At 39.8% G+C, this 14,057-nt stretch overlaps 1 protein-coding gene across 1 annotated transcript in view; it reads left to right on the top strand.

Annotated features, from left to right (window-relative positions):
* BRF1 (BRF1 RNA polymerase III transcription initiation factor subunit) overlaps positions 1 to 14,057 on the top strand; it is a 359,625-nt gene that overhangs the window by 290,531 nt on the left and 55,037 nt on the right. The window contains 4 exon segments of the mRNA XM_042446801.1: positions 221 to 282; positions 1,280 to 1,361; positions 4,606 to 4,661; positions 8,672 to 8,928. Of these exon segments, the coding sequence (XP_042302735.1) occupies positions 221 to 282; positions 1,280 to 1,361; positions 4,606 to 4,661; positions 8,672 to 8,928 (457 nt within the window).

Raw genomic sequence — 14,057 nt, 5'->3', positions numbered from 1 at the left:
AGGAAGAGTAACAATAAGAAGAATGGTTAGGAAAAAAATTAGCCCCCCCCCCCCCCCCACTTTTTAATTTGGACAGGCCCTGTCTTGTGAAAGGTTGCTTTGTTAGCAAACCAGTTATCAGAAAGACTGTATTTCCGAGATGATTGAAGTTGGAGTGTGAATCGGATTTGATTTGGAATGAATGCACCTCCTAATTAAAATTTCCTTTGCTTTTATTTAGATGAAAATACTGGAGATGGTGAATTGGATCTAAGTGGAATTGATGATTCTGAAATAGATATGGTAAGCATGTGCTTCCTGCCAGGTTTCCTCCCACCCCCTGCTCTGGCCATAATTCTCTCTATGCCCATGTGGCTCTATTAAAAAAGGTGAGATGTTTTCATAGGACCAGGCTAGTTTTGTTTTACCCAGGGATCAGAAAGCTCCAATAAAAGGCATTCTGTTCTGAGGATGCATACAACATAATGAATCACCGTGTGTGTGTGTGTGTGTGTGTGTGTGTGTGAGAGAGAGAGAGAGAGAGAGAGAGAGAGAGAAGCAGAGACAGAGAGATCTGGATGACAAATTATGTCAAAAGGGATAGGCACATGCCTATGTGGGTGTGGATGGGTGTTGGTTGAAGCTGTACTTGCTCAGTGGTAAAGGGAAGGCATATGGGTGCGCTCAAATGTACTTTACTGGAATGTCCATACTGTATCTGTTTCTTTAAAGGGGAAACTGAAGAGGAGCTAACTTTAAATGGATGTGGTTAAGGGGACAGGGGTGGGAGTACACAGCTTGGAAAGAAACTATTAATGGTAACATTGGTACTCCTTATTTGAATAATGAGAGGCAGGTTCAATACTGATAGACATTTTAACAACATTGTATTTTTTAAAGTTTTATTTTGCACAATGAGTAACATTTACGTGCTACTTTATAACTATTAACTTCTGGAGGCTTGTGGGAAGCTGGGCCACTTTTAGTGATTTTTAATTTTAAAAAATACATTGAAAGGTATGTGTTTATAACAGGTCACTCTTACCGGCGGTGGGGGGAACTATCATGTTGCTTTTAAAATAAAAAAAGTCTAAGCCTTGTGGTCCGGCTAGAAACCCAATGATTATCTGTAAACGTTGTTTGATTTTTGTTTAATACATGGCCCATAGAACAATTAAATCATTGCATTTTACAGAAGGGCGAATGAATGTGAGGGATGATGGCAATCAGAATGGCAAACTGCGAGATTGCATTGCTGATACCTATGCTGAAAGCCTAACATTTTTGTTTCTCTCTCCAGTATATACTTAATGATTCAGAAGCCAAAATAAAAGCAGAACTGTGGATGAGGGAGAATGCAGATTATTTAAAGGAACAAAAGGGTAAGCAAAATGAAGTTGCTGAGTCTTTATTTATAACAGTATTTTAAGTCACCTTTTAAAAGTATAGTCACAACCTGTAGGTCAGGTTGTGGGACCCATGTGGGCAACAACAAATACTGCAAGAAGGAAGGAAGGAAGGAAGAATGGAAGAATATTTGGGGCTGAAAAGGTTCACTGATATGATTATTGAATACTTTGTTTTAGACATTTGTAAGGAGTTTTTTTCTTTTTAAAAAGTACAGTGAATAGTAAAAGATAGTTAACTAGCATGGTTGTAGCAAGGAGAGTGTTAAAGTATGATGAGGAAGCCAGGGTTCAAATCCCTATGTAACTGGAAAGTTCAGTGGGGGGCCATTAAACTAGGTGCTCTCTTGCAACCTGACATGTACTCTCTGGCATGTGTTAAATACAGAGGCACTGCCTCTTGCCTTGAACCTCCTGAGTGAATTTCAGGATAAAAATGAAATAAGTGCAGTGTGTGTTGTGAAGTGGCTAAAAGTGTTTCATCAGCCAGAAAATTCCTTGTTTAAATTTCCCTTTGACCCTCACTTTAACCCCAGGCAGCCCTCAGCAATCCTCTCACAGTCACTTAACTTGTCTATGTTTCTAAATAATTTTATATTGTTTTAATTCAGTCTATTGTAATTGTTTTTAAAACGGCACGGTATATTTTAATTGATATTCTTCTGTGAACCATCCTGGGTCCCACTCTGGGAGAAAGACAGCATAGAAACAAAACAAAACAAAATAAAAACCACATGTAGTGTATGGGATGGTTCTCTTTACATCTAATGTGACCAGATATTCTTGTACTCCAACTCTCCTTAATCCTACCTAGGCTGGAGATCCACAGGTTTCCCATTAATGATGTTGATCAGTGGTTCCCAAAGGGGGGGACAGGTTTGGGGGGGGGGGGGGATGAGAATTGCTCATGGAGAGGGATGCGAGATTTGGAGGGCTTGATCCCTCGTCATCCTCCTCTTCCTAAACTTTTTATGTGTAAAATTTACATACGTGTTGAATTAAATGTTGAATTTATTTATATAAAACTGTTCTAATTTCAATGATGTTATTTCCTTATAAAATGTTGTAAGGAATGTGCAGATGAAAATATGCACACTAAAACATTTTTTTTTTATTCATATACTACACTGAGTTGGGGTGGCGCGACGTCCACATGTTGGACCAATGTGAAGGTTTCTGGGGGTAATGTCTCAGTTTGAATACACTGTTAGTCTATTCTTTACTGTTACTTGCATGAGCAGTAGTGAAGCATAGTCTCATCTGCCTCCCATCCACACTGATCCCCTAGTACATCTTCAGAGGAAACATAAAATGCATCCATTTTCATTTTTAAAATGGAACAGAGTTCCTATGTGTGTTCATGCTTGGGGATCAAGCCACAGTTATAAACTATGGGCTAATCCTTGTTTGACAGAACTAAACTTATCACAGTTCCCTAAATTTGCAAACAATAAGGTAGCTGGTAAAAACTATGAGAAAATGGAAGTTGCTTCTAAATCAGTAGTGAAAACTTCCATTTTCTCATAGTTTTTACCAGAGGCTTACCAGTCTGAGCTACACAAGATTGGCCTTCTAGAAGAGAATTTGGTGTTGGTGGTGATGGTATTGTTAAAAGAAAAAAAAAACCTTAATGCATCTGTTGCTGTGGGGGGATTTATTAGATGGTTTCCTAGGTCTCAGATGGTTTGTCAAAATAATTTTTTTACATCCTTTCTAACCCAAAGGCTCTCTGGGCCAGGTATAGGTAGAAGAGAGATTGTGGACCGACTGGGAAATTTTTCCACTTAACTACCTAGCATCTTCTGGTGGCTGAAATTCTTTCAAAGAATGCTAGATTATTCTGAGCAAACAAGGCGTCCACTTTTATGTTTATGAGAAAAAGCGTGTGCACTAGATAATGAAGCACAATTCAGTTAGTTATTAATGGTAAAAAAAAACCTTAATGTTTTTAGTTAGTAGTCTTTCTGTGTCAGTTTAACATGTATTTATAGGTGATAGGATCTCACATTTCTTTTCCAGTTCTAGGCAGACGTTTCTGCGTATACCATCACAATTCTCCATGTATACACATAAATATGTGCATATAAATAAAGTCTTCATATCTTTCTTCCATGATCAAATTGACACACGTGGAATTCTTTTAGGTCTAAAACACACAGCAGAAAATAATCCAGTTTGAGACTGCTTTAACTGCCCTGGCTCAATGCTAGGGAATTCAGGGAACTATAGTTTTGTGAGATATTTCACCACCTGTCAGAGAGCTCTGGTGCCACAATAAACTACATTTCCCAGGATTGCCTAGCACTGAGCCAGGACAGTTAAAGTGGTCTCAAGCTGGATTCTTTCTGCAGTTTGCTTTGGACCTTAGTTGTTCTAACCAGCCTTCTCATGGATAGAGAACCATCTTATCCTGTGGATGGGAATTTCTGTACCAGATAGGTGTTAGAAGTCTCTTTTTAATTTTATTTATTTATTGGCTTTATTTCCTGCCTTTCTCCAAAAGTGGAACTCAAGGTGGCTTAAAAACAATGACCATTTTGACCTCCTTATTTCTTCTTTTCCACACTGATTAGCAAGAGAATATTCATTGTGTCGGCTCTAGAGCTGGCGTAATTGAAGGTTCTTTGGCCAAAATTCTCTTTTAATTAAAAGTTCTTCCAACACAGATGTGCTGAAGTTTTGGGAGGGAGGACCAGCAAGGAGGCTGATAATGAATGGCCATTTGGGGTTTTTGGGGCTGCATCTGATGCATTCTGGCTGCCACTGCACAGATGGAAAAAAGCACTCTGCAAGGAGGTGTTACCAATTTGATCATGCAAAATACTTACGGTGTACTCACTAGGGGTTACAACAGTCACAAACAGGAACCTGGCATTGGAATTTAGCTTTTTAGGTGTCCAAGGGACATGACGCTTAGAATTAGTGGTTCCTCAATTGTCCACAACATATATCTCCATGATCTCTCCTCTGTCACCATCATCAGAACATTCCCCTGTGGAATTTTTTGTGGATGTATGGCAAACACTATCCTTCTAGTAGGCCTCCCTTTATGCTGGGAGAGTGGGATGATGTGTGCCATATCAAGTGCCCTTGACCTGGCTTTTGGCTGGTGAGATGATTGCTCACTAAGACTGCTAACAAAAAATGTTAAATCTCTTTAAAATATGATCTGGATTATAGTCGTCCTTTCACTCTGCTTTTCCTTCCTGTCTCCTTCCAGAAAAAGAAGCAAGGATAGCAAAAGAGAAAGAGCTTGGGATTTATAAAGAACACAAGGTAAATAATACTTTTGGAATAAAGAGACTATACATGTACAAGGAATAATTCACTTATCTTCTTGTCTAATAAGATTATTATGCAGTACTATGCATTACTGTATATTACTTGTAATAAACCTGGAGTGTAGCTTTTTAGTTAGCAAAATAATACTTAGTGAAGTTCTTCCTTGAATTACTGCAGGGTTGAGCCAAAAGACTTATATTTCATACACTTTTCTTGATGTTTCTCATCATCTTGGTTAAATGCACCCTTCCTTCTACCTTCAGTAGAACGATGACTGCTGATGGTTGTAAAAGGTGATTAGATAAATTTAGAGGTTTGGTCCCCTGAGGGCTATTACTCAGGATATCTATATAATATCTCCAGTATCAGAGGCAGTATAGTATACAGTACAGTGCAATCTCTGGTCCATGGGTGTCATGTGGTCCTCAGGTCTGTTTTTGTGGCCTCTAGGGAGTCAAAATAATTTTTATTGATTTTTTTTTTTTGGCCAAAAATGTTTTTGCTCTTGAATGCTCCCAATGACCAGTGTAGTGTCATGGTTTAAGCATTAGACTACAACTCTGGAGACCAGGGTTCAAAATCTCCTCTTGGCCATGGAAACCCACTGGGTGGTTTTGGGCAAGTCACACTCTCTCATCCTCTGATAAAGGCAAAGGCAAACCCCATACAATCCGCCTCGCACCCTCAGAACATCTGGGCAGCAATTGCTGAAGGTGCCTGGGGCTAGGTTAGCTTCTACTTCTAGAAGGGCCTTTTCTACAGCTGCCCCAGCCCTTTGGAACACGCTGCCCACCGAGCTCCGCTCATCTACTACCCTGGCCCAATTTAGGAAGGATCTCAAGACCTTCCTATTTAAGCAGGCATTCCCCGATTAAGATCCTGTGGGCCTCCCCTCCTCTTCCGTGGCCATGAGGACGGGCTATGGGGCTTTTATTGCTGTTTTTATTTTGTATATTGATGTTTATGTGCTTTTAACTTTGTATTTGTGTGCACCTGTTGCACTGTTGTAAGCCGCCCTGATCTTCTTGGAAGGGCGGGATAGAAATAAAGATTTTATTTATTATTATTATTATCTTTGAACAAATTCTGCCAAGAAAATGTTGTGATAAGTAGGATCACCCTGTGTTGGAAACAACTTGAAGGCACATAGCAATCAGGGGTGTGGAGGGTATTTATACTATATTTGGAGTCCCCTGGTCAAAAGAGGTGAAAAGATTTTTGCAACATTTTTTGTCCCAAAGTGTTTCAAATAACAGTGATCCAGCAATAAGAAGGAACATTTTGCATAGTCTTTAAGGAAATGTTTCATCCATCTTCCTGTCCTAAAGATTATTTGGCTCAGCCTCAAAGGTACCACATCCCGTCTGATTTGGGAAGCTAAGCAGGGTCAACCCCAGTTAGTACTTGGATGAGACCACCAATAAATACCACGTATTGTAGGCTATGTTTTAGGGGAAGGACCGGCAAAGCCACCTCTCAGTATTCCTTGCCTAAGGAAACTATAAATTCTGTAGATTTCCATAAGTCGACAAGCATCCCAGTAGTCCAACAGATAACTTTTACCAATTTGGGTAGTAAGTGAGCATTCTTATTTCATGTTAAAGGGATTGTCAGTGTACAGTAATAAAACTACTCACAAATGACACAAGACAATCTAGATTTGTGTAGAAAAGACTTGTCTTAAACCCTGGAGAGCCACTGTCAAGTCAACATAGACCCATTTTCCCCAAACAGGTATCATCTTAGGTATGTTGGACTACAGCTCCCATCTGCTGGCCAGGAATGGTGGAGGTCATAGTCTGAAGGCTCCCAGGCTTGGGAAGGCTGTTGTAGGTATTACTGAGACGGATGGACCAACAGCCTGGCTCAGAACAAGTTAAACATTCTGCATTTAACTTTTGAGTGGTGCTGTCATGCTGACCTTGTTCTTGCTTTGAGTAGCATGCATCATTTCTCAGAGGCACGTATTAAGCTAAGCCCTTTTAATGGCATATTGCCAATGCCATGTATTCCACTTGGCTGCCTTCACTGATCCGTAGAGCAGCAGTCCCCTGGGAACTCTTGAACACAGTTCTGTACTTTTACTTAAACTGTGTCTGTATCCCTTGAGCTTGCTGTTGCAGCAGCGACTCTAATGCTGTCTTGGTACTGTATTTCAGTTCCATGCTGATCATCGGCAATAAGAATTCCACTGAGTTGTTCCTTCCGTGCCCTGATTGGTGGGAGGGATAAAATTGTATTCTTAGCAAGAATATGGGTCCCTTTTCTTTTCTCACACTGCACACATATTTATGGTTAATAAAATTTGGAATAATTTCCCTGTTTCTGGGACAAAACCAGACTGCAAGAATAAAGGAGCACAGTCACACAGAACTGGCAATGCACTCATGAGAAGGAAAAAAAAATGGGGGGAGGGGATACACACATAAACGTTCCTTTCTGAGGACTGGAAGTTGCATTTGAAACGATTAGCATTCCTTAGCACCAAAAGAAACTGATAAACTGGAGTGTGGGTGAAGGTCAAGTAACCTGTTGCAGTGGCTCAACTCTGCCATTTTTGCTGTCCCTCAGCCTTTGCTCCTCCTCCTCCATCTGTTCTTTCACCCAGCCTTTCCTCACCCCATTTTTTCCATCCCCTCCACCACTCACTCACTCACTCACTCACTCACTCACTCATCTGCCTGCTTACCTTCCCCCCATCCCTTCTTCTCTTCTTCTGCCCTGTGATAAGCAGAGCTGGCTTTGCACCAGGTACCTCTTTCTTAAGGAGTCCAGAGATCCAAGCATTATACGTGTTCCAGACTTCTCAGAGCACCAGATTCTTCCATCTTCTTGTGCTCCTTTCCCATGGGCTTCTGAGACTGTGAATGGGGTGTACATGCATGACAGTAGGGTGAATAGTCTGCCATTGAGATCTGACTGCATTCGCTGCTCTTTCAGCCCCTAGTTTCCTAAGGAATAATTTAGCCTCCAGGCTAGAAAAGCTTCCTAACTCCTTTTTTATTCAGTTACCTTTCTGGAAGGGATATTGTGGCATTGTATGTCTCTGCACAACTGATATTAACAGCTGCAGTGGGCCCTTGGTATTCGTTGGGGTTTGGTTCCAGGACCCCCTGTGGATACCAAATCTGTGAATGCTCAAATCTCATTAAATATAATGGCATAGTAAAATGGAACCACTTACATATAATGACAAAATCAAGGTTTGCTTTTTTGGAATTTATGTATTTTTAAAAATATTTTCAAGCCATGGATGCTTAAATCCGTGGATAAATAGTCTATGTATACAGAGGGCCAACTGTACTGTGTGGCAAGAGGGAACCCCATGAAGGGATGTGTACTCTTTAAACTATTGGCTACAGGAAGGGGAGAGGGAACTGAGTAGTAATTATTGTGGCTGTAGCAGTAGAAGTAAATGCTTTACAGTGTACCAGAGAGGCTTATGTTCTAAAGGCAGAAAAGTTCCTATGTAATCACTGTTTGATATGGGGACTGGTTTTAGCATGATAAGTGAAATCTCCACCAGATCATTTCATTGTAGTCCAAAGGCGGGCGAAAACTAATCTAGATTAAAAACAAAAAACCCATTGTGGCTCACTTTGGCACAAAGGCATGATTCAATGAAAGGATAATTTCACTTCTTTGTTTCATTGTTATTTTGGGGTATCAGTTTGTAGGGAAACAAATTGTTTGAGAAACATTGCTAACAGCCCTACGGCATTTTGTTTGTTATTCAAGAAAGAGAATATTTAATTGTTACTTATTCATTAGGTTTTCAGTGATCTCCAGACCTTTTACAATACTGGCTTTTCAGCATCATTCTATTAAAATCTCTGTGAGGCACTGACTGACTTTCTAAAACAATGTAACTGTGCCACCTATCAATTGCTGTTACAACCTGTTTCCACCTGAGTAATAATGACTGAACTGCAATTCACTGTTCAGTATCAATAAAATTATTCTGATCACCCTCTAACACTGTGGTTATTTATGTTTCAATTAAGCCAAAGAAGTCTGCAAAGAAACGGGAGCTGATCCAGGCCAGCACAGCGGGAGAGGCGATTGAAAAAATGTTGGAACAGAAGAAGATCTCGAGTAAAATTAATTATAATGTGTTAAGGGACCTCAACAGCAAAGGAGGGAGCACACCAAAGAAAGATGATGACAGCACTGATGACAGCACCACCACCAAGAAGCTGTCAAGGAGAAAATCTCTCCCAGCTCGGAATGTGGCCAGCACTGTGAACAGTGTGGGGAAAAGGTACTACAATTGTTCATTTATTGTGTTCTCTGTACAGCAATCAGCACATCAAGGGATTGTTAATGTCTTTTTGACACTGAAATAATGTTGAGACTTTCATATTTACATTGGCATATGAGCCCAGATTGAATCCTCCTCTGCAGGTCACATATCAACCGGCAGCTTCAATACGGTTTAATCATTGTGGTGCGAAGGCATCCTTCAGACTCTGCAAATGCGTCACTCAGCCATCAATACTTCCTCCCTTAGCATTTTGTGATATATTCCAGTTCTTTCTCCTATTCTAAATGTTAGTTTCACATTAGTTGATATGACTGAAGTGTCTCCATCCCTTCATGTTGATTTGAAAAATAGATGGTTCTTGTCTGCTGTGACAGTTTGTGGTGGTGTAGTTTAGATCTCCTATTGAATTTTATGCCAGATTTGGGTTGCTAATTACTGTCTTGAGTATGAAGCTTTCTAGTAAACAGGCATACCAGTGGGCTGTGCATTCCTAAAATGTGAGGGATGGGGAAGGAAAGCTATCATGCTTGTGGTGAAAATAATTCCATTCTGGACAGATATATTGCATTTAAACTATATGTGAAGTGCAGACAATATTCAGCTTTCTCATTGCTCCCCATGTTTTTGATGGTTATGTCTTGCTTCCTAGCCATTTTATATTTTAAAGAGGCTGAGTTACCTAGTCTTCTAGTCTACCCTGCAACATCTAGAATTGATGTCAGGTGATCTGCCAGAGGAACATCTAATGGTTGGTAAGGAATCTATTGCAGGACTTGCTTTTCGTATGGCTGATGTCTGCCCATCTGTCTCTGTCTCCTGTCTTTATTAAAGTGCCTTGCTCTTCAGGGCAGGGCTGTTTAGTAAATGGATTCAAATGGGCAGCATGATGCAAAGTGACAGCTGTAGCTGTAGGAGTGTAGAAGCGGCTGCCAGTGCAGGATTTGTGCCACTCCTGGGGTTCCAGGGCCACTCTGACACCTACCAGTTCCTGTGTAATGAGCTGTCAGCTTCCACAGATAAACCACATGCACAATATACAGCTGTGTCACACATGGGAAGGAGGAATTGTAAAGTAGTGACATCTGTGGCTGCTGCTGTATTAGAAGTAGGAATGGATACGCAATCCCTTTTTTAAAAGGCCATTTCTGCTTTTTGCACTGAAATCATCATATGGCAATGAGTTCCATGTACTGGATATGCATGCTGTGGATATCCTATGTGTATGCTTTTGGGAGAGATGTGTCTCTCCCATTACCTTGTTGCTATTTTTTCAGGGTACACATCAATCCATGGAAACCCACTGGGTGACCTTAGGCAAAGTAAAACTCTCTCAGCCTCAGAGGATGGCAAAGGCAAACCATCTCAAAAGACACTTGTCAGGAAAACCCTATGATAGCTTCACCTTAGAGTTGCCATAAGTTGGAAGTGACTTGAAAGTACAGCATGCATGCACACCCATGTCTATTATATGTGTACAGTCGGCCCTTCTTATACACAAATTTTTTATACACGGATTCAAGCATAAATGGTTTGAAAATGTTAAAAAAAAGTATAAATTTCAAATATCAAATCTTGATTTTTCATTTTTTATAAGGGACACCATGTTGCTATGTCATTATATTTAATGAGACTTGAGTATACACAAATTTTGTTATACACAGGGGATCTTGGAACCAAACCCCAGCGTATAACAAGGGTCCAATGTACTTGCTTCCAGCCCACATACTATTGATTATTATGGCAAACCAGCCACCAATTGTTTCAAATCTGACAGTGGTTGTCTTTTCAGAAGCACATTGTCTTATTGAAGTTTAGTTGTGACTCAGAACCTCACAGTTGACATAGATTTTCAATCTAAAGCATCCATATGTTAATAACAATGTGATCTTTCAGTAGAAAATTTTCTGTTCTTCTTTGGTGCTATATTCTTTGAATACCACAGGTCCATTTTTAAGAGCTGTCAGTGTCTTCTGTTCCCCCTATAAAGTCATTACAAGGCCTTTGTTGGGTACTTTGAATCTGAGTCAATAGAATGAGTAGAATGGATACTCTAAATTGTTTTATTGCTTTTACCTTCCAACATGTTAATATGCAGAGGTAAAACCAGTGAAAGCAGGAAAGAGAAAACAGTATTACTTGAAACAATAGAAATAGAGAGTGGGTTATTTGTTATGATATCAAGGGAAATTTGTGGATTTTTTTTTCTTTTAAGCAGTTATGCTGGAGAATGAACTATGTTTAATATCTTTGGGACTGGCTAGAGCACATATTTTGAATGCAACAGGTTACAAAATTCAGTCCCCGGCACCTTTAGTGAAAAGGATAACATGGCTCGTAGAGATTTGTGCTTGACATCCTAGATAGCTCCCTCCAGAGTAGCCAATTCTGATTAGATGGACTAATTATTTCATTCAATATAAGGCAGCATCTTATGTTCATAAAGACATAGATGTACATGTAGAGGTAGATATTCTCTAAATACAGTATTTCATGTTTTAAGAACTTGGCAAGTGCGTATATTATTTTGATTTTCTCAGGATTAAAGATTCACGGTAGGCCTTTTGACTCCCCCCTCTTCCATTACTCTAAGTGCAATACATCTTATATGGCATGCATAAATTCCTTTGTTCAGCATTATTCTTGGTTGTAATGCAGAAATTCCTTTGTTCACATATGTCCCTCTGAGGTGTTAACAGATAAATGCATTTTTTTCTTCAGCAATACAATACTCTTAGTAATTTATGTGCAATTAAGAACGAGACATGCTGCACTTCTCACTTGACAATGAAGCCCCTAGTGTGTCTCCATCAAGGAGTTGCAAGCACAGATCTTACTAGCCATTTAATTTGCAGTGATTAATATGCTTCTTGGTTTTGTCTTTAGATTTCTGAAAAATTATTTATCTTTTATCTGGTATGAAGAAATTTGCCTAATAAGCAAACTGTGAGAGGTGTGCTTTTAACCCTATGCTTCAGTCACTGTTAGTGAAAGTTAAGTCTTCAAGGTCAAGTGATGATGCATTCAGTTGGTACAGGTCTCAGTGACTACAGCTGCACTGCCAAGAATTTTGTATTTGGTAAGCCACAATTCTGGAGAGCCTTGGTTCACCACAGGGCTCAGGACCTGAATTGTTCCTGGGCACCAGATTGAACCCAGAACCAATCTGGATAAAGGCTGGATAAAGTAAGAAAATAAGGGCTTCATACAAGCCCCACCTCTTCTCTGATTCATCAAGACTTCTCCCTTTTATGATATCATTTCATGATCCATTAGAGCTCTAAGGTTGTATGGAGATGTCCTTCTCTGTTTTACCACCTTCTCAGTCTCTTTTGGTGGAAACAAAAGAGCAGCCCTTCTCAGTGGCTGCTCCTAGACTTTGGAATTCCCTCTGTAGGCAGCATCTACACCACAGAAATAATCCAGGTTGACACCACTTTAATTGCCATGGCTCAGTGCTATGGAACTCTGGGGATTATAGTTTGTTGTGGCACCAAAGCACTCAAGCCTAAATAGCTCACAAAATTACAATTCCTAGAATTACATAGTGTTGAACCACGACAGTTAAAGTGGTGTCAACCTGGATTATATCTGCAGTGTAGATGCAGCCCTAGAGAGGCCAGGATGGTCCTGTTCTTTTGTTGGCTGGTCAAAATACTTCTGTGCCATCAGGCTTTTACAAACTGACATCAGGTGCATCTGCATTGTAAAAATAATGTAGTTTGGCACCACTTATACTGCCTTGGCTCCACTGTACAGAACCCTGGGATTTGTAATTTTGTGAGGCACCAGCACTCTTTGGTAGAGAAAGCAAAAGACCTTGTAAAACAACAAACCCCTTCTGTAGGATGGAGCTGCAGCTCTTTAAAAGTGGTGTTAAATGGCATTTTTTCTAGGTTTGGGCTTTTAATGTTGTACAGCGCTGTTTTTAAAGTTTGTATATAGAATGCGCCCGCATTATATGCGGGTGCGCCATACACGGCTTCCAGCATATTGTCCCCGATGGCTTATCTGATGTCCCATGCTTCTTTGTGAGCGCACCACCCTTGAGGTGCATTCACAAAGAAGCATGGGACGTTGGATAATCCAGAACGTCAGATAACTGAAGGTTGGATAACCGAGCCTCTACTGTATACTTTTATTAAGGCTTTTGCATTGTTTTAAATATGTTAGCCACCTTCATTAAATAATTAAGAAATAAATCTTCCCTTCTCTATAGAGAGACACATAAGTTCCCTCGTCATATTATCTCTGATTTCAAAACAGCAGTTAACAAAGGTATTGCTTTTCCAAACAGTGGAGCCCCAATTTCAGGTGTGGGGGAGAAATCTTGTTGCTGTCTCTGGTCTGCGACCAGAGATAGAAGGGGGATATTCCAGTGGGAAGCATGAGTGTTTTGTTCTGCACAGATGCAAAGCTTTCCAGTAAAATACGAGAATGTGTCCAGCCTTTGTTAATTTGTCAGGTTATTCATACTAGGGCATGTCATCACTTCTTCCTTCTTTGCCTGACAATACATAATTGTGTATGGTTTAGTAGAAACAGGTAACATATCCCTTCATTTCTAAATCGTATCTTACCTTCTGTTTTGAAGCCACCTTCCTCTTAGAGATTCCTTCATAGGAAAATATTTCCAAAAATGCCCCATTTTAAAAAAAACAACCCATTTTCCTATTTATTCTTCTGGTTTGGTTAGAAATAGGGAGCACAATTGCCCAGTGCCGTAACAGAAAGCTTTGCTGGATAAAGCTAGGAAAGAGTTTACAATAGCTCTGAGTTGTAGGAATGTCCAGCTTTGAACAATTTACTGTAGTTTCTGACCACTGTTGCAAACTGCAGATTGAACATACTTGCTCTGTGCCTTGCTTCTTTGATTCCCTCCATCCCTTTTAGTCATGCTGATGCCAAGAAGTGAAGAATCTTTAAGGTACAGGATTCCATAGATCATTGTGCATCATTCTTAAGATTTGTTCATAAGGGGCTTGTTGTTGCTATTAATAGTATAATAATATTAATATTATAATGTTATTATGTTTTATATTATAGTGGTATGAAACTTGAATTAAAAAAAAAAAGAAGTGAAGAATCTTTAAGGTACAGGATTCCATAGATCATTGTGCATCATTCTT

Source organism: Sceloporus undulatus, chromosome 1 (genome assembly GCF_019175285.1).
Source record: "Sceloporus undulatus isolate JIND9_A2432 ecotype Alabama chromosome 1, SceUnd_v1.1, whole genome shotgun sequence".
Lineage (NCBI taxonomy): Eukaryota > Metazoa > Chordata > Lepidosauria > Squamata > Phrynosomatidae > Sceloporus > Sceloporus undulatus.
Note: the sequence above shows the minus strand (reverse complement) of the source record. Positions and strands in the feature narration are given on the sequence as shown.